The sequence below is a fragment of the Betta splendens genome, chromosome 10 (genome assembly GCF_900634795.4).
Source record: "Betta splendens chromosome 10, fBetSpl5.4, whole genome shotgun sequence".
Taxonomy (NCBI): domain Eukaryota; kingdom Metazoa; phylum Chordata; class Actinopteri; order Anabantiformes; family Osphronemidae; genus Betta; species Betta splendens.
The window spans coordinates 13,285,552-13,304,264 of NC_040890.2; the positions used below are offsets into that span (position 1 = coordinate 13,285,552).

Genomic DNA, 18,713 nt, shown 5'->3' on the forward strand with positions numbered 1-18,713 from the left:
AGAAGCTTCTTTAAAGGATGAGCTGCTAATGCAGCACCTTATAAAGCAGAGACCCAAATTAAAACTCCTGGGAGTTGCTTTGATGGAGCTTTGCTCGTCTCAAGAACACACTTCACACGCCTTTGCATCCATTCGCTAAAGATACACTGTGTGTCAAAATTTCCCTCCAAGTTTTGGATTCAGCTTTTGATTCAGCTTCTCAGTAATTAAAAAAACAACAACACAATTTTACCTCTGTTTATTTCTACCATAGTGTAAAAAGACTGCAAAACCAACTAAGAGCTAAGACGCCACCTAGTGGAAGAATGATGCAAACATATTCATAACCCTTTACTACAAATAAGGGAAACAACATACAATAAATAAATAATTCAGCTTACTTTGCACCTGTGCAATAAATGTGCTGCTTTACAGACGTCCTTTCATTGTATTGTAACATGTGCATGTGATGAACGTTCAGTTGAGTTGCTCAGACAGCACCGTCTTTATGTTCTCACAGTCAGACTGTTTGCACGGCCTGTCAGAGGCCTGGCACCAACATGAGAGCCCACCTTGAGCAGCCGACCTGATGCTTTGCTCCATTCATCGCCCTCCACTGCCTAGTGAAAACTCCATGAAAGAAACTCTTGTTCATGTTCACATGCAGGCTGTGAAGTCAAACATTCAGAGCGTCAGCGGCTCACTAATGGCTCTGCAGGTAAGTCTTTTATTTCTTCAAATGTTTGAATTAATAGTATTTAAGGTTTGTGATCCTGTTTCGACAGTTCGACTCCCTTCACTTTATGCCTACGTTGTGCACTTTGGACTGATGCTCAGTACTGCGTTGACATGAGCAACCTGGTGTTTGAACGCTCTGCTGCCACGTGAAATAGATATAGTATTACAGCATCAAATGTAATAAATCATGTGTTTACATTTGTTATCCAATTATGTTGTCGGCACAAGTGAGAAACAACAAGAGGAACTCGGGAGAAATCACATTATGGTCTTTATAAACAGTTTTTAGTGATCAGATTAGTGTCAGTGTTACAGTGTGGTGTCTTGATCATCATCACATCATTTGCTGTGCTCCTTTCATTTCTGTAAAACACACAAAACCCAGGTATAATGTGTAGCCCCTTAGTTCATTTTAACAGATAAATAGATTTATTAAAATATTGTTTGGTTGTTCCTCTGGTTCACCACTGGGTGGCGCTGCCGTATGTGGAGGTGATAATGCTGCTCATGACTGATGATTATCTCCACCTTTTTTACCTGGTAATTGTGCAAATGGATGTTATGTGAGGGGCATGAGACAGATGTACACTTTGCTCCTGACAGGATATAACAAAAAACATTTTCATTTATATAGAAATGAGCCAATAACAATTTTTTGCTGGCCTGGATTTTCTGTTCATTTCTATAAAACAAATGGATTGCACAGAGGAAACAGACCGTTTCAGTTCAAAATATAAACAAGGATCAAGGACTGTAAAGAAATTACAAAACCTAAAGTGCATTTTAATAAGGGTTGTAGATCCTGGGTTGTACATTTTTTCAGGTTCTCTTTCATTACAGCATATGTACTCTACTGTTTTAAAGGTATGTGCGCGTGTGAAGTTGCTACTGACAGCTGCATAATACTGTAAAATTATGTGACTTTGGCAATTAACAAGTTCAAGTTAACACAACACATGATGCTTTGTGTGTATCTATAGGCAAAATATTATGGCATCCTTCTTATTAAATTCAATATAAGATGTATTACTAATAGAATAAATGTGTATGTGTGTAACAATTAAATATAACATGCAGAAAAATCTGACCTAATGATGTGTTTATTATTTACAGACTGAATCTAGAGAAGAAACCAAATAAACTAAGTTTTTAAAGTCAAAGTCAAACCCCTAGTGGCTTCCTCCTAATCAATGGCAACGAATGTTTCTAGGTTTCTGATAATGTGGCCATTAGTGTGACGGGGGCTCCTCACTTGCTATGGGAGGAGGGATTTTCATGAACATCCGCAGAGCCGGAGTGAAGATGAGGATGGTGCCTAAAACCGACACAGTAAGAAACGCCCAAAGGAAGATCCGGTCCAACACCTGGGCCACAAACTTCCAGTCCTGTACCACCTGGGAAGGAGGAGAAACAGAACCAAGCAATAAAACCATGTCTGGATAATCGTTCTTAATAGAATGCAGTTAAACACACCTCGCGGATGAAGTGCTCTTTGCGGATATGTCTGCTGATGTAGCGAACTGAATAGATGGCCTTCTCCAACATCAGCGACCAGGCTTCATCCTCCTTCCCCTCGGAGGTCGTCTGTCCGTAGGAGCCGCCGGTCGTCCTGTGTCCTCCTCTCCGACCTCCGGACCGGGACTTCAGCTCAGGACTCTCGGGAGCCAGTTCCGGGTAGTGGTAGCGGTCGGTGTGTCCTCGCATGCAGAGCAGCCTCGGCAGCTCCTGGAGGAAGAGATTGCGAACCCACGGGGACATGGGGTGGTAGGTGGCGGAGGAGCGGTGGTGCACGTTGATGACGAAGACGGTGACGATGATGGACAGCGTGACGAAGATCATGATGAAGAGCAGGTACTCGCCGATGAGAGGGATCACCTTGGAGGAGGAAGGGATGATCTCCTCGATGACCAGAAGGAACACGGTGAGCGACACTAGGACAGAGGTGGATAGTGAGAGTTTCTCTCCTTCATCAGAGGGAAGGTAAAACACCAAGACAGTCAGAAAGGACAAACCCAAACAAGGGATGATGAGGAAGAGCGTGTAAAACAATGGCAGCCTCTTCAGAATGAAGGAGTATGTGATGAAGGGGTAGGAATACAAGCCGTCCTTCCGGTTCCCTCTGGCACCAGTGGCACTAAGTATCTCCCACTCTCCGTTATCGAAGAAGTCCTTGCGGTCAACTTGGTGGTCCATCAGAACCAGGTCCACCATGTGCCCGTCGTAGGTCCAGGAGCCGAACTTCATGGAGCAGTTCTGCCGGTCGAAGGGGAAGAACGTGACGTCCATAGTGCAGGCGGACTTGTAACTTGCAGGTGGCGTCCAGGTGATGGCACCATTATACTTCACAATGGCTTTGGTCATGAGGGACCCTTCAAACCGGCCATCGGCACTGAGGGGAGGCAGAGACTCATATTATTTGTTGATATATTGTTCATTTTATATTTAAGTGAAGTGAAACTAAAATACAAAATATAAAGTCTAAATGTGTTGTTGCACATTTCACATGAAATTATTTATATTTTTTCTTATTATTGTGATATTGTGACTGACACTGATCCTGCAGCGTCTCACTTCTCATAGAGGACGATGTCTGGGAGCCAGATATTTTCAGAGGGAACTCTGATGGAGGTGATTCCTCCGTACTTCTCCGGATTCCACCGCAGCTTGTAATCGATCCACTCCTGGTAAACGAGGCAGAAGATGTTGTTTAATCAGAAGGACTAAATGCTTTACAACATTAGATTTCACTAAACAACTCTTAAAAGCGTTTCCACTTGTCTGCTAACTACACTTCATTTTAAATCTCTCTTATTTAGACACAGCCTGCCACTAACTGGTCTCACACCAGACTCAGGCTGGACAAAGGAAAGACTGGTTGTAATAAAACAGCTTTCCTTCATTTATGTCTTTCTTACCTGACGCAGCCAAACATTAGTTGTCATTAGCTGATTTTTCTCATCCTGAAACAGATGACAAAGAAAGATGAAACAAGATGATGATAAAACTAAAAAATATATACACAAACCTTTGTTCATACAAATCTACAGGAGTACACCACCCTACGCTTCTGCTTTGGGCATCTGTCAAAGCATTAGAGTTAATTATTGGTGTAGATGAACATCTTGGGTTAAATTAAACAAAATCAGTCACCACCTTTCCATAAAAATGAATTAATATTATTGGCTTGTCTCTGCTGGTTCCTCAACAAACGGTTGAAACCAAGGAGGAGACAGTCAAGCTGAAGTAATATATGTGCAGCATGAGTCAGACAGGACTGCGATGGAGAGAGGGGCAGCGGTTAACACAAACCTGCTGAACTACTCGCTGTAGACTAAGTTGAACCTGAGAAAAATAAACATATGCACTGTGTATCCACAGCCTCAGCTGTCCGACTGCGTTGGATGCTCTGGAGCTCACATAGAGCAGGGTTGAAGCATAATCTAATACCAGCACATGCTGCATCCCAGAAACACTCAGGGGACAAACACAGCACAGCTACTGTAAACTCAAGTGCTTCTGGTCGGCTCTGTTATTCCACAACTGAACAAAAAATCACCAGGAATCATTCTTCCCTGCAGACCCACACGGGGCTTTGTTTAATTCATCGCCGGTTGCCTTTAAGCAACGCATGTGTCGGGCGGTGAGGATGAAGAGTTAAATCTGAACCGGGATTAATATTTCAAGCCACGAAAAGTGGTTTCTCCTTTAACACTCTCCATTTTCTCCTTTTGAGCACCTAGACCATTCCAACCTCTCACAGCAAGCCTCTGAAATATTAAAGGAACACCCCAGAGATAGAGAGAGAAAGGCTGTGTGGTTGTAGATATGACAAGAGCGCTCCTCATCTATTTCAGGACCATGGAAAGCTCCCGTCTGTGCAGCTGCCAGCCTAATGTTTGGTTTCAGACGTGTGCAGTGGGACACTGCTACACACAGAAGCTCAACACCGGCTCATCTCATGTTTTTAATAAAAAAAAATATATAATAAAAAATATATATTAAAAAAAAAATATATATATATATGTTTGTTTGCTAATTCTCTTTTTTTAACGTATTGGGCACTGCTTCACTTGCAACGTGTGTGTGTTGCGTTGGCTGTTCATCCTCACCACATCAACCAGCTGGGAAATCTTGAGACCAAAGCGGACTCTCACAGTGTCGTTGGCTCGCTGGATGGGCCTGACCCAGCGCTGGTAGCCCTGGAAGAGGGTTTTCAGGAGGGCGTCCTCCATCTCCGCCAAAGACACAAACTCATTTGAAGCTGCAACATGGGCACATGTAGATTAATAACCACTCACTGTTACACTGATTTGTGCTACTGTTGGTTTCAGACATGTCTGAGGCTCAAAATGGATGTGTAAAGTCATTAAACTGCATAACAACAGTCATGCTTTACTATTTATATCAGCCTTTATCATCAAGAAAAAACAGAATAACCAAGCAAGAGGTTCTGCAGATATTATAGAGTTACAGAGCGGGAGGAAACAGAGATGATATAAACGTGTCCAGAAGCTGGACAGTCGGCACATCAGTCACCCTGAGGCGATACAATGTCTCCAGAGAGGACAGAGGCAGTAATATTGACAAGAGATGGCAATGATAGTCAGACACAGGAGACGCCAGGTTCAAGGTCTAATGGGTATGATGAAGGAGAGACAGGACGAGCGGTGACCATTAACCTGCTGCTGGGACCTGCACTGGCTTCGTGTCAGTCTGACATCATCTGCCTGGCGAGTAACTAATACATCCCTCAAGCAAACATGAAACCATCCCATCAGGGAGCATTTTAAAAAGGGAACACACAACATCTGAGGGTGCTTTCAAGGACTCAGTGGAGGTTACGAGGACGCGAGTATCAACTTCTGTCAGCTCCAAATAGCGTTTTTCATATTTTATTGACCTCATAATCACGCATCTGAAACAAACGTCCTTCTCTTTAAACCTACAGTAAACCCTGCTGTAATAACCACCATGAAAATAACCATCAACTTGAAACAAAAGCGATTCCAAGTAACAACTCTGGAGTTTTCTGGCATTGATGAGTTATCTAGAAATCAAACTGCGGCTGGATGCGCAAGTAGAAACACACAAATGCTGCTCACCGGCGGTCCTGGCGAGGCACAGGGAGCAGGACATCGACGCGAGGAGGAGAAACGCCAACTTCATGGTGCGGCGCTGCCGCGCGCTCCCGCAGCCTCCCGTCGCCGTCGAGTGCTCCGCTACAGAGGACTACCGAACGCGCAGCGCCGCGGCCGAAGCGCCGAGGTTTCCATCAGAAGCGTGCCCTCTGCGGCGGCTCGACGCGGGGAGGGGAGCTGGTGTGAGCGCGCATGTGGCCGGAGTCCGCGTGCGGTGACTCCAGTTCGGGGCGTCACGGTGGGGGCGGTGGTGCGGCGCGGATGGGGGAGGACGCAGGAGGGTGAGAGAGGAACGGCCGGTGGGGTTGTGGTGAGCAGGGTTTTTTATACTTTTCTCACCATCGCGCGGATAAAATCACTTTTTATAACATTTTCGCTTTGGGCTAGAGGATGTGGTTCAAGTTGTGATATTGGACTTCAAACCGTCGGCGTTAATAGCACCGTTCCTGTTCGTCCACTGGAGGGCGCTAATGGGACCATCGCCCTATGATCTATGAAATCACAGCCAGTGAGAGGTCTGTGTGAGACCTCTTCACAAAAAGTTACCTATTCATTGAATTCGTCTCATCACAGTGTGTAGTTTGTGATTATGTTTTATAGGAACACACAGATACATTACAACTCACAGTTTGATCATAAACAACAGTAATAACCTGGGTTGATCATTTGAACAAGGAAGACACTTTATATTGAATATAAGAACTACTGTAGAACTAACAAGCTGAACATAACTACAAACAAACTTACATGCAGAGGAACAGGGTGGAATCAGGGAAAGACAACAAACACACAAATAAACTGACAGGGGTTAAACAACTGAGTGAATAAACCAACAGAGAAGACGTGACTAAGTCCTGTTCTATGTTAAACCGTGAACCAGGAAGTGGGCGTGTCCCCAAGGGGCGTGGCCACCGTGACTGACAGAAGGCAGAAAATATTTAAAAACAAAAAAGCAAAACAGAGATTGCTGCTGTAAGTGAGGTTAAATGACAGTTAAAGAAATCTAATTTAATGATCAAATATAAATATAAATAAAAACATAAAACACAACAGCAAACAGTTGGGCTCCAACAAAGAAAAGGAGAGAAAGAATGGCACCACAAAACCAAAGAGCCAAAACATGAGTGGGCCTGCAGCTGATTGTGTGAGCAAAGGACAAGAGAAACAGACAGATGGTCTGACTCACACACAACGCAAGACAAAAGGAAAGTATGAGTGTGGAGAGACAGCCAAGACCGTGAACCTATTAACATCTCCCCGAGCAAACACACACAGATGGTTACTGTAGAAATCACAGCAGACAGCAACACTTTGATAAATAAATGTGTGCTGCAAAAGCTCCCACCTGACGTCTAATCTAGTGTGAGCACTGAGGAATAATCTGTTCATAGATCCAAAAACTGAACTAAGTCTAAACGCAGTCACACAAACTTTAACTTTTGGATTGAGTGTTGGCCTTCACGAGCACAGCACAGCACAAAACTCAGACCCAGATGCATATATTCTGCAGTCATTCAGGCATGAATACATGTTTTCTTAGTATTTTTATTCCTCGCCTCCTCCTCCTCTCTCGCTCTGTGTCACACACTACCTTTCCTCCATGCTCCATCTCTGCTCGTGCCGCCTGGGCTGAAGTGACAGGGATAACGTGAAGCTGATTATCACAATAAAATTATCCTGATTTTCTGCTCCACTTGGAGCCGTGGGGCGGGCAGCTGCTGCCTCTGAGATCGGCCCATCCGCCTCGCCTCTAATCATTCGGAAACATGAATTCTCGCGGGCTGGAAACCTGCCGGCCTCTTCCCAGACGACAGTGGGCAGCTGCACGGTGTGTGTGTGTGTGTGTGTGTGTGTGTGTGTGTGTGTGTGTGTGTGTGTGTGTGTGTGTGTGTGTGTGCGCGTCCGTGTGTGTGTGTGTGTGTGTGTGTGTGTGTGTGTGTGTGTGTGTGTGTGTGTGTGTGTGTGTGTGAGAAGGAGACAGAAAGTGAAGGGAGAATACATTTGCTGCATCTGTGTGTTTACGAAACGCTGAAGCTGGTTCGTGTGTGTGAGACTTTTCTTCTTGCCTTGATTTAGTGTTGTTTTTGTTTTCTCAGCCGTTGTTGGGGTTATAATTAAAGTCTGCATAATTTCACTCCGTGCAGAAATATTTAATAAATAGAGGGAAACAACCCTGTCTCCTGAGGCACGCGGGTTTAATCTTAATCTGTTTGTTATTCTGAGGTTTTTAAAGCATTGGTGATAAAGGAAGTGGAAAGAGCAAAGGAGAATCAAATCTTACACACACTTCAAAGGAAAACACAAAGTAAGTGGTCGCACATGTGCTAATACTATTTAATGGCACCACTAGCGCTGAGTTAATGCCTATTAAACTTTGGAACATCAATGGAAACAAAAGAATATGGAAACTTTTTCAATACTCAGTGAACTTTTGAGGACGCAAAGATCTGCACTCATTAATAATATAAGAGTTTGGTTGTTTGATGTTTTAATTTGTAAGGAACTGCACAGTGAAATAAATGGAAAGAGACAAAGATGAGAGGGGAGTGTCACTGGATGTTCTCAAAAGTTACATTAAAGTTGAAAAGAGAATAAAGGAAAGGAAAGAAAGAAAAGAAAAGAAAAGAAAAGAAAAGAAAAGAAAAGAAAAGAAAAGAAAAGAAAAGAAAAGAAAAGAAAAGAAAAGAAAAGAAAAGAAAAGAAAAGAAAAGAAAAGAAAAGTGATGAATTTCAACAAATTGTGCATTCGGTTTTAGATGGAGGGTTTTCAGGGTCACATGTCAAATACATGTATTTCTAATGAGGGTTTCTCGCAAACCAGACACACGCTCCTAAATATTTACCACCTCCCAACCCGATCCTTCAATCCAGACAGCTGACACTGATTTTCCCTTTGTTTTCATCGCGATAAGGTGAAAGGGCCTCCGACGGTGTGAAACCAAAGCCCGCTGAGCCGTGCCGCCAGACGGCCTCCTTCACATAACGTCGGACTGCCTAATGATCAGTAATCATGTGCTAAAGCAAGGTTAAACAGCAGTGGTGATCGGGCCTGAGCCAGCTGGCAGAGGCCGGACCGAGCCCTGGCGCTGCACAGATGCCGTCATCAGATGTGAATCAGCTGTGCTTCGTGCCTACGTGTGCGTCTCATCAGTGGTTTTGCATAAATGCATGAGCGTCTTGATGCGCGTATGCCCGTGCATGTGTATTATGCATGTATGGAAATGCGCTCCTGCATACTTCTGCTCGTGACCACATGACTCCTCAGAGCCGTGCACCGCGGGGCGTCCACCAAGACGAGGCCCGTGTGCTCGATTCTACCGCGCGAACGTGTAACCTTCGATCGCCTCCAGACAAGACGGACACATAATGAGGCACCTTATGTCACGTACTATGTGTCACGTTAGCATAAAGCTGCTGTGATGACGCGGGAAGAGCCTTGACTGCGCTGATGGCGCGCCAGCGAGGGCTTTATCAGAAGAGAATAAAGGGCCTGGGTTTGTGTTACGCTGTCCACAAACACAACCAGTCCTGGTCCCAGTGATCAGTACTGGTCCCAGTGATCAGTCCAGCTCCTGTTCATCACATGAGCACAGGTTGACGCCTCAGCTACAGGTAGAGATTTTCCCTCTGTGCAGGTGTCATCCTCATCCTGCCTCCCTTTATAATCCAGCCGTACATTTACAACCGTGTCACAGTGGATTTAACAAGGGTAGTTTACATGAAATACTCAGCATGGGAGTGATAGAGGGGAAAAAGCCAATCAGGATGCTTATCAGACAAATCACACGCCGCCTGTCTGCTTTTTGTCAGTCGGGAACGCCGCTCGTTACTTTGCAGACCTATATTTTTGGCCCGAGGTGTCAGATAAGCTGACGCCGAACATGAACTGAGGTTTAAAATAAGTTCTTACTTCTTGAAACTGTCCAACTCGCTATAAGGTAAAGAGTGAACCTTCAGACGTTACAGAGCAGCCTGGTGTCAGGGAGGTATTTTATTCATTCTTATTAATAATTAAATAAACAGTAAATTGAATTAATAATATCTGATAATACCTCATTCAGTTCTGAGTTTGTGGCAAAACCTGTTGATCCAACGTAACAATACAGAGCATGTACAGTAATAAGTAATAAGTCATCTGTCACACTAATGCTGTGAGCTAGTACTCGTCTGCTTGACTGAATTTGATTGCCTCAGCTCTCAGTGGGCACATGCTCTCTCTCTCTCTCTCTCTCTCTCTCTGCCACTGCATCATTTAGAATGTTTCCATGACGTTGGAGAAGTAGCCATAAAATGCAGGTTATGATACAGGTTGCGTGTCCTCCTTTAATTTCTGTCAGCTTTAAGTTGCTGAAGTAAACTATGGGACAACACGCTTGGATGTTATTTGAGGGTGATAAAGAGCAGCAGGGATCTCAAACAGACAAGTTATGAATAAAAAACGCTCTTGTTGTTACAGAGACTATATATATAACTGTCAAAGATAAATGAGTGTAATATTTGCTGTTGAACTCAACAAATACTGCCAGGAGCTTTTTTGTTGTTCCACCAAAACGCTTTATCCTAATTCTAAGTCAATGTTTCTTCATCTATATATTCTACAGCTATAAATATTCAGCAGAGAGTAAAATTAGAAGCCTGCTCTTTGTGAGCACATGTGAGGGTGTGTTCTATTCTGCTATGTATGAGAGGACCCTGCATGTGTGTGAGTGTTCAGAAGGCTCCGTTGGAATGAATTATTTAGAGGAGAGTCTCCTTCGTTTATCCACGGTCGGCCGGCCGCGGGCACGTACCGTTCCGCTCCTGACAACACGAGAGGCAACCCCTAATTCACCACACGCCATTCTGCAGCGTGCCCCAATCGCAGCCTACAACCCCACCCCAGCGTTTCCCAGCATGCACCTGTCCACGGCAGACTCCCCCTCATCACGGAGGTTCCTTGGAAGAGTTGGAAGTAAAGAATTTTCTATACGAATTGCTTTAAAGGATAAAAAAAATTTTTTAAAGACAATGAAAAATTTAACACAATTATGACAAATCAGATGTCAAACGAACAGAAATTGATCTTACAGAAAAGCTCTGACCAGTCAGTTGTCCTGGAGTCATGCCATCCAGAATGGATCGGCCTCAACAAGGAAGAATCGTGTAAAATATTCATCCATGTGGCTGATTTAATAATGTATTATCTTTCAATTTAGTAGCCAGAGCTTTGCTTTGCTCTAACTGCCGTCGAGCACTTCAAGTCCAGTCATTCCAGAAAGATTCGAAGCTTTAAATATATAAAATAAATAAAGAGAATCAAACTTGCACCATTACAAATTCTGCTTAAAGTGGCTGCTGGTTTCCAGAGGTCGACAAGTTGTGTGTTTTGCAAAGAATATTGTGTAAGCAGCACTAAAGGATCAAAAAGGAACTTTGTATGGCAACATAATAGGAAGGGTAACACCATGGTGTGGCTTATTTACTCTGTAATACTGTGGGTTTGAACGGCAGCTCAATAAGTTTGAGGAGAGGCATTGAGGAAAATTGCATCCTCCATACAAATACTGTCCAAATATAGCTGGAGAAGCTGGCTCGCTGGCTGATTTCCTCGTTCTGTGGAAGCCAGCCGCTAATGTGACCCTGTCATGCAGCAGACTGAGACTGATGGGATACCATGTCGGTCGCTGCCGCATCTCCATACTTCTAACTAGACTCCATCCATCCCATCCCATAATCCGCATCATGTAGTCATATCCACGCTGGAGAGACCACAAATGGACTCCGATAAACGCATGCACGCACACGCACACACACACACACACACACACACACACACACACACACACACACACACACACACACACACACATCCTGTACTGTCGCTATCTTGCTGAGTGTGTTCATTACTCACTTCCTCAGGTGGGATGTGTAGTCTTCCTCCATCTGTCTTAAACACAGACATACACGCACGCACGCACACACACACACACACACACACACACACACACACACACACACACACACACACACACACACACACACACACACACACACACACACACACACACACACACACGTGCTTATTCAGTGCACACTTGTAGGGATTAACTGTGAGTGGCTGAATTGCCTGGAGCCACCGATTGGGCCAATTCAAAGCCAGAGTCAGACTCCAATATGGCTTGAGGGGAAAAGGGCTGCAATTTGTTCCTCCACCACCCTGAACTGTGTGTGTCTGTGTGTGCGTCACGGCTGATAGGCACATTCAGACTCACCCGTGACCTTTGGTGGCGTGAGGGGAGGAAGGATAACAAAAAAAGAGGAGCTTCAAAGAAAAATGCTTCACTGTGCTTTTTTGCAACAGTTTTACTTTACCCAGTATGCACTAGTGTGTGTGTGTGTGTGTGTGTGTGTGTGTGTGTGTGTGTGTGTGTGTGTGTGTGTGTGTGTGTGTGTGTGTGTGTGTGTGTGTGGTCACTGTAACTTGCTACATTGTTGCTTTACCAGGGAGTAAACAAAGCACCTGGATCCTCTAAATCCCTGGACATGCCTGGAATTCTAATCACACCCACCTCTTCTGTCTTCTGTCCTCCTCGCCTTGAACCGAGGTTGGCCAGCGCTTCTCTCTTCATGTTAAAAATACCTGTCCTATCCCTATGGTACACAAGCCTCTATGGATGTGCACTAATGCAATTCCACACCAGGTCAGAGGGCACTCGCTTCAGGATACACAGTAATTGTGAACGGTAACTGTGATACATACAAATAGAAAAGTAATTCACCGAAACAACAGTTCTCTTTCAGGTTTCTTCCTCTTTAACATTAAAGCAAATAGATTTCCATGATGTATTCCACCGTATACATTCATCCGGTTCCCATCAAATTATCCTAAAATAGGTAAAAGATGGAAAATGATTCTTTCCCAAATTAAACACGGAGCTGGGTCCTCCGTCTCTGGACAGATGAGTACCATGAGGATGCGCACACATTCAGGACAGACCCACAAAAACATTCAAAACATAATGTTTGGTCACTTGCTTCATTTAACTCCATGTTAGGTTTAATCTGAATTGTGCAACAGAATGTTTTTTCCATCCATTTGGGGTTTGTCACAATGTTGTGATTTCGGTGTATAATTGTACTTTGTGCGACGACATAGGGAATGAATATCATTAAAAGGTGTAAAGCTGTGGCTTGGGATGCTCTCGCAAGCCGTGCATCAAGGTACATGTATGTACAGGGACGGGTAGAGGTGACTGAGGTATTTGACAACAGGAAGTGCTAGTCATCAAATCACTAAACAGTACATACAGATCATTACCTGCTGTCAAAGGTGAAGTAGCAATGATAGCAGGACGCATGTCTAGCATTTCTCTAATCTGTGCTTTCTTCATATCTTAAGGTTACACAACAGTAATTACAATAATAATTACCTACATATTTACCCAGAATGTTCAACACTGTACAATCCTGAATGATGACAATACATATCAGATGCAAGTATGTAGACAATAGTAGTGAAGCGCCGCAGGCAGGAGGGAGGAAAAGAAGGACAGCAGATGTTAAAAATGAAGCTGGAAAAAAAAGCAGCGATGTGGAGGATTAGACAGGAAAACAGTGTGGCGTGCGAATATCGTAGATGTCAGATGAGAAACGGGGGAATCTGGGTAAGTCATATGAGGAAAGAGACAGCTGAGGGCTATCAGCGGTTGCTGAGGAGTGAGAGATGGAAAGCAGAAAAGGAAACGGGAGACAAAGCCGGAGAGATGCCTCCCGAAAATAATTCACGTGGGCCGAAAACGGAGCGGCTCATTTCAGGAAGCTGATGAGCGGCTGAAGGAAGAGTCCCAGAGTTCCCAGCACACAGACAGTCACAAAAACCCAGAGGAAGATCCTGTCGATGACCATGGCGACGTACTTCCAGTCATCCTCCACCTGAGGAGAGGATGGAGAGACACACACACACACACACACACACACACACACACACACACACACACACACACACACACACACACGCACACACACACAATTAATCCTATGAATGTGTGCATACTCCCCCGATCACTCAGGTGTGTATAACAGGATCACGGCTGCACTGACCAGAATGCCGTTATGTTTCTATAGAGCGGGCATCGGGGCTATTCTGTGTGCATCAGCAAAGCAAAGCTCTGCTAAAAAAAAGCCGAAGCCACAAACGTATCAGGACCATCCAGAGTGTGAGAGAGGCATCGGCAAAGCCCCCCATCTGCGACAGACACGCAGATTTACGCTCCCTTTATGTCGCAGCGCAGCCGTTCCTGAATCATCTCCCCACTCAGTAGAAACGCACACGGAGCAGATAACGCGCACACAAGGACGCTTTGTTGTTGTGTTTATGCTCATTTGTGTATATTGTGTGGGAGAAATCTGAGCACAAAATCCCAGGGAGAAATAATCCTGAGGTTCTGGTTGATGGTTGAAATTCGGGGGTTCTGGCTGAGGTTGGAGCAACAGTCTGACAATAAAACCTGGAACCAAATCAGGGCCTTACACTATTATTGGACTTTCTATTGCATATTCATGCACATGTGAATGTTGCACCTGGTAATATTAAACTTTTAGTCCAGCTTCACACACACACAGCTGAGCCCTGCTTTTCCTACCTCTTTGGCTTTGTTGCGGGTCCTCATGTTCTCTGCGATGTACTTGACGCTCTCGATGGCCTGCTTGATCTCAGGCGACACCACGGAGAAGGCGACGACGGCGCTGACCGGCGACGGGGCGTTCAGACGCCCGGAGAGCTTGGGCAGCTCCGCCTCCTGGGACCCCTGGGCCTGGGGGGGAGGGGGGGGAGGGACCACGGGCGGGGGCACCGGGGTCGGGACCTCCTTGCCTCTGTAGGGGAGCCTTCTGTTCACATCCCGCTTCATGTCGCGGCTCACCTCGCCGTACTCCACGCAGTTCATGGAGCCGCTGGCCGAGGAGGCTCCTCCCCCTCCCCCCGCGCCCCCCTCCAACGCGGGCGGACACGCCACGCCCCCTGTAATCCCTCCGATGCTGACGCTCCCTGACCCGCTCCCTACGCTGGTCTTCCGCTTCTTGACTCCTCCGGGGCCTCCTAGCGCGGCGCCTCCTCCCCCCGTTCCCGCGGTAACGGCAGGAGTGGAGCAGCCCTGGTCAATGGGCCGCCTCATGAGCATCACCCTCGGCAGCACCCCCAGGAACACGGACCTCACCCACTCCGGCATGGTGTGAGTCATGGGCGTGCGGTAGTGGACGTTGAGCACGAAGACGGTGATGACGATGCTGAGCGTCACAAATATCATGGTGAAGAGGAGGTACTCGCCGATCAGAGGGATGACGAGCGACGTGGAGGGGATGGTCTCGGTGATGACCAGCAGGAACACGGTGAGGGAGAGCAGGACCGAGATGCACAGCGTGACCTTCTCGCCACAGTCGGAGGGCAGGTAGAAGACCAGCACCGTGAGGAAGGAGATGAGGAGGCAGGGAATGATGAGGTTGATGGTGTAGAAGAGCGGCAGACGGCGGATGTAGAAGGAGTAGGTGATGTCTGGGTAGATCTCTTCACAGCAGTTATACTTGATGTCATGCTTGTATCCTGGGGCGTCGATGATCTCCCACTCTCCACTTTCCCAGAAGTCTTTCAGGTTTACCTGCAGAGACGCAAACGGGAGTGTTACTTTAAGGAAGGTGGATTTATTGTTTTGTTTGGGTTTTTTTTTGCTGTGACTCTGTCTGACCTTTGACCCGATGAGCACCAGGTCGATCTTGGCCTTGTCGTAGGTCCAGGAGCCGAACTTCATGGAGCAGTTCTGGTAGTCAAAGGGGAAGTAGGTGATGTCCATGGGGCAAGAGGACTTAAAAATCGCCGGAGGAATCCACGTAATGGTGCCGTCGAACTTCAGCAGAGCCTTGGTCTTGTCTTCAACAAGAAAATCTCCTACAGCACTGGGAGGGAACATTTGTCAAATTCAGACTGACACAGTAGTGGATTCATCACTGCAACCGTTGGTGAGCACGGATCTCTTCTCAACGTCTGGGCATCAGAACTTACTTGTTGTACAAAACAATGTCTGGCCTCCAAATCTTATTGGATGGAACTCGTATGAACTCGATCCCGTCGTATTCAGCGGGGACCCATTTAAGCTTGTAGTCATTCCAGACCTGCGGGTCAAATAAAACTTAGCTTATGTCAGTGTGGACGGATGATGGGCTGACATCCCATAAAGAATCGCTGGCACTCACATGTCTCAGCCACAGGTTGGTCTCCATGATCTGATTCACCTCATCCTTTAAACATAGAAAACATCAATGAGTCCAAGAAAAAGAAACCTTGATGAGGGTTTTAAGACATTTTAAATAGATTTAAAACACACTTTCTTTGTTTTGAACTCTGAACTTTTAAATATTTAACCTTTAATCTGGATTCTCTCTTCTTACCACTTTGACTAGTTGAGAGATGGAGACCTCAAACTCCACTGTGACCGGATCAGATACATTCTCCACCGGTCTGATGAACTGGTTGTACCGTCGGAACAACCTCCGAAACAATCTGTCCTCTGCTTTAGACGAAAAACAGCCTGAGATGTCGGAGAAGAGGAAGAAGAGCTCATTTAAGCAAATATGTCACATTTCTGGTGTTTAACTGCAGATGTTGCGGTTTTGAAGAAGTTAAAATTCTCCTCAGTATTGCTAACAGCTGTATTTACTTAATTTGGTGAACGGACTGCTTGCAATGCAGTGGCCTATTTACCCAGTCAAGGCTAAATAAAAAAGCTTTCAGGACGTTTCCATGCACGAGATGGCGACGTGTTGTGGAAGCGTCCGTGCCCTTTGTATGGCTGGATTAGAGGTCACATTGTGGAAAACCGCCACTAGTAACGCTGGTGCCTTGAATGGCGCATAGAGCCACGCCTGTCCAAGCAGAAAATGCTTCCTCCCCGGAGACATCACACACTCACACCAACAGCACAACTTCACAAACGTGGGCCAGTGGTTTTCATCATTGTGGCAAATCCACCACCCAAATCCTCAATACGTCATCGTAGCATCGCGAGGGCCAACCTTCCATCGCTGCCTCAATACGAAAGGTGCACGATCAAGGTCAAGGTGCATCAAAATTGTATTCGCGAGTATGTGTTTTATAGATGGAGGAAAATGTGTTTTCACCAAAAGGGCAAATGGGGCACGACCCACATACACACAAACAGCCATGTTTACTCTGAAGGTCTGTTTCCTTGACAACAACTCAATAAAACATGGTCCTTCAACGGGACAGTTCCTTTCACTGCTACACTGTGCAGGTTACCTTCTACACTCAGCTACTTTGTCACAGCAAATATTATCAACTCAGCCAACACGTGTCAAGGCAAGGGAGCAAAATAGGAATGAATATATCTACAGTATAAATAGTATTTGGCTGCACTCATTGTCATTAACTGTCTAGAAATACTGATTGTAGAATATAGCAGAAGGAGAAATGTGGACTGTACAAGGTTTCGTGTCATACAGCAGCTTTAATATGACAAGACCCTATATGCTAAAACAAATATTTCATTTTCTCTGTCCACGCAGATCTGCTGTTTATTGCTACTGGGATACACCAAGATGAACACAGACACCCCAGATCACACATTGTCTGGTGTCTCATCGTGAAAAACCTGCACATTTGTTCAGATTCAAAGCTCAGACACAATTTGGCCTGGACAATAATTATTAGTCTAATAATAAAAAGAATTATACAATGTTATTCTACGTTCATTTACTTTATGTAAGGACCACATAATATTATGGGCTAATGGTGACACATATATAAAGAAAGCAACTTTTTAGAGAATAAAATTTACATTTATAAATTCACAGGGGACTCACACAGCTCAGGGGGAGACTCAGCTTACTGGGCTAAAAATTCAATCTCTAGAATCTGCTTACATAAGTCATAACATCTGGTGCATGTAAAAACTATGACAAAACAACATACCCAAAACTAATTAGTGCCTGACTCCAGACAGCAATTAGTGCAACGTAAAGGTAAAAAGAGACATGGATGGAGCGCTAACAGAAGTGCCACCGTCATTTATGAGGCGTGAATATTACAAAAAGTCAGAGTCACAGCAGGGTGCAGGTTGTTTAAGTCCACAGAGAAAATCAGGTTGCACTGTTTTTTTCCTGCAACATTTTTCCTCCTAAACATTTATCACCCTGATGAAGGCAACGTAAGCAGAGCTCCTTAGAGGAGGAGGGTCTTTCTAATGTTCAAATTTAGTGTTAGTTCTGATATCCTCAAACATTAGCAAAGAGTTATATTATATATCCTAAAACCTTTCATGGAAACATTGAAGCCGACTCTCGGGACGTTTTCTGGGGTCAGTGGAAGAGGCAAGTTGAGCCTTAAAGCCTAATGAAAAGCCAGCTCTCCAGAGACACTTGTGTAATTTCAGCTCTCGGTACCTGCGCTGAAAACTGCCCACTGCTTCCTAATTCACTGCGCTGCCAGAACCTTCTTTAAGCCTCTAATTGGGCAAAGGGGAAGCAGGGCAATTACTGTATACTCACTCAATTAATTGGACCTTTTGTTCACAGGGACCGTAAAAAATTAAAGCACTTTCTTCCTTGCTCTGTTGACAGAGTCACTCCCTTCCTCCTGTCTGTGTTCTGCCACTTAGGAGCTTAAGCAGCCTTAATTTAAAGAAAGGTAATTATAAACTTTGCACTTTGACCTCCGTTGAAACGACCCGCCGCTTCTCCCGCTCACACTCCGTGGTTTTACCATAAAGACGCAACAGGGCTGCGTTTAAGTGCATATTGGAACGAGTTCTGAAACATTTATGATTCCAGATCATTGGTGAAAGTCTGGCACAAGCATATCAACTACATTTA

At 45.1% G+C, this 18,713-nt stretch overlaps 2 protein-coding genes across 4 annotated transcripts in view; both read right to left on the bottom strand.

Moving 5' to 3' along the window:
* Nucleotides 1–223: 223 nt before the first annotated feature.
* On the bottom strand, nucleotides 224–6,094 carry LOC114864844 (neuronal acetylcholine receptor subunit non-alpha-2-like). Of its 3 annotated transcripts, none has more exons than XM_029165830.3 (7): nucleotides 5,820–6,094; nucleotides 4,827–4,978; nucleotides 3,633–3,677; nucleotides 3,289–3,398; nucleotides 2,191–3,106; nucleotides 1,970–2,111; nucleotides 224–647 (listed from the first exon to the last, which is right to left on the bottom strand). In XM_029165830.3, exons 1-7 carry the CDS (start codon nucleotides 5,881–5,883, stop codon nucleotides 637–639), a joined length of 1,440 nt encoding a protein of 479 aa, XP_029021663.1. In that variant the 5' UTR covers nucleotides 5,884–6,094; the 3' UTR covers nucleotides 224–636. The 3 variants fall into 3 exon arrangements, with proteins under 3 accessions (XP_029021663.1, XP_055368506.1, XP_029021662.1); XM_055512531.1 differs by lacking the exon at nucleotides 224–647 and having other exon boundaries at nucleotides 976–2,111; nucleotides 2,191–2,648; nucleotides 2,730–3,106; nucleotides 5,820–6,093; XM_029165829.3 differs by lacking the exon at nucleotides 224–647 and having other exon boundaries at nucleotides 976–2,111; nucleotides 5,820–6,092.
* A 6,530-nt stretch (nucleotides 6,095–12,624) lies between these two features.
* Nucleotides 12,625–18,713, bottom strand: part of LOC114864843 (neuronal acetylcholine receptor subunit alpha-3-like) — a 10,296-nt gene continuing 4,207 nt past the window's right edge. Inside the window, exons 2-7 of the mRNA XM_029165828.3 lie at nucleotides 16,275–16,414; nucleotides 16,080–16,124; nucleotides 15,889–15,998; nucleotides 15,575–15,782; nucleotides 14,477–15,487; nucleotides 12,625–13,766 (exon numbers count right to left, since the gene is read on the bottom strand). Coding sequence (XP_029021661.1) covers nucleotides 13,641–13,766; nucleotides 14,477–15,487; nucleotides 15,575–15,782; nucleotides 15,889–15,998; nucleotides 16,080–16,124; nucleotides 16,275–16,414 — 1,640 coding nt within the window. The 3' untranslated portion in view covers nucleotides 12,625–13,640. The remainder of the gene's footprint in view (nucleotides 13,767–14,476; nucleotides 15,488–15,574; nucleotides 15,783–15,888; nucleotides 15,999–16,079; nucleotides 16,125–16,274; nucleotides 16,415–18,713) is intronic.

Excerpts from the sequence above, each read along its gene's own strand:
- LOC114864844 (XM_029165829.3), bottom strand. The coding sequence starts at position 5,883 with ATGAAGTTGGCGTTTCTCCTCCTCGCGTCGATGTCCTGCTCCCTGTGC. Across the intron at positions 4,979-5,819 it reads GTGCCTCGCCAGGACCGCCG|CTTCAAATGAGTTTGTGTCT; the intron begins GTGAGCAGCATT and ends CCCATGTTGCAG. Across the intron at positions 3,678-4,826 it reads TTTCCCAGCTGGTTGATGTG|GATGAGAAAAATCAGCTAAT; the intron begins GTGAGGATGAAC and ends CATCTGTTTCAG.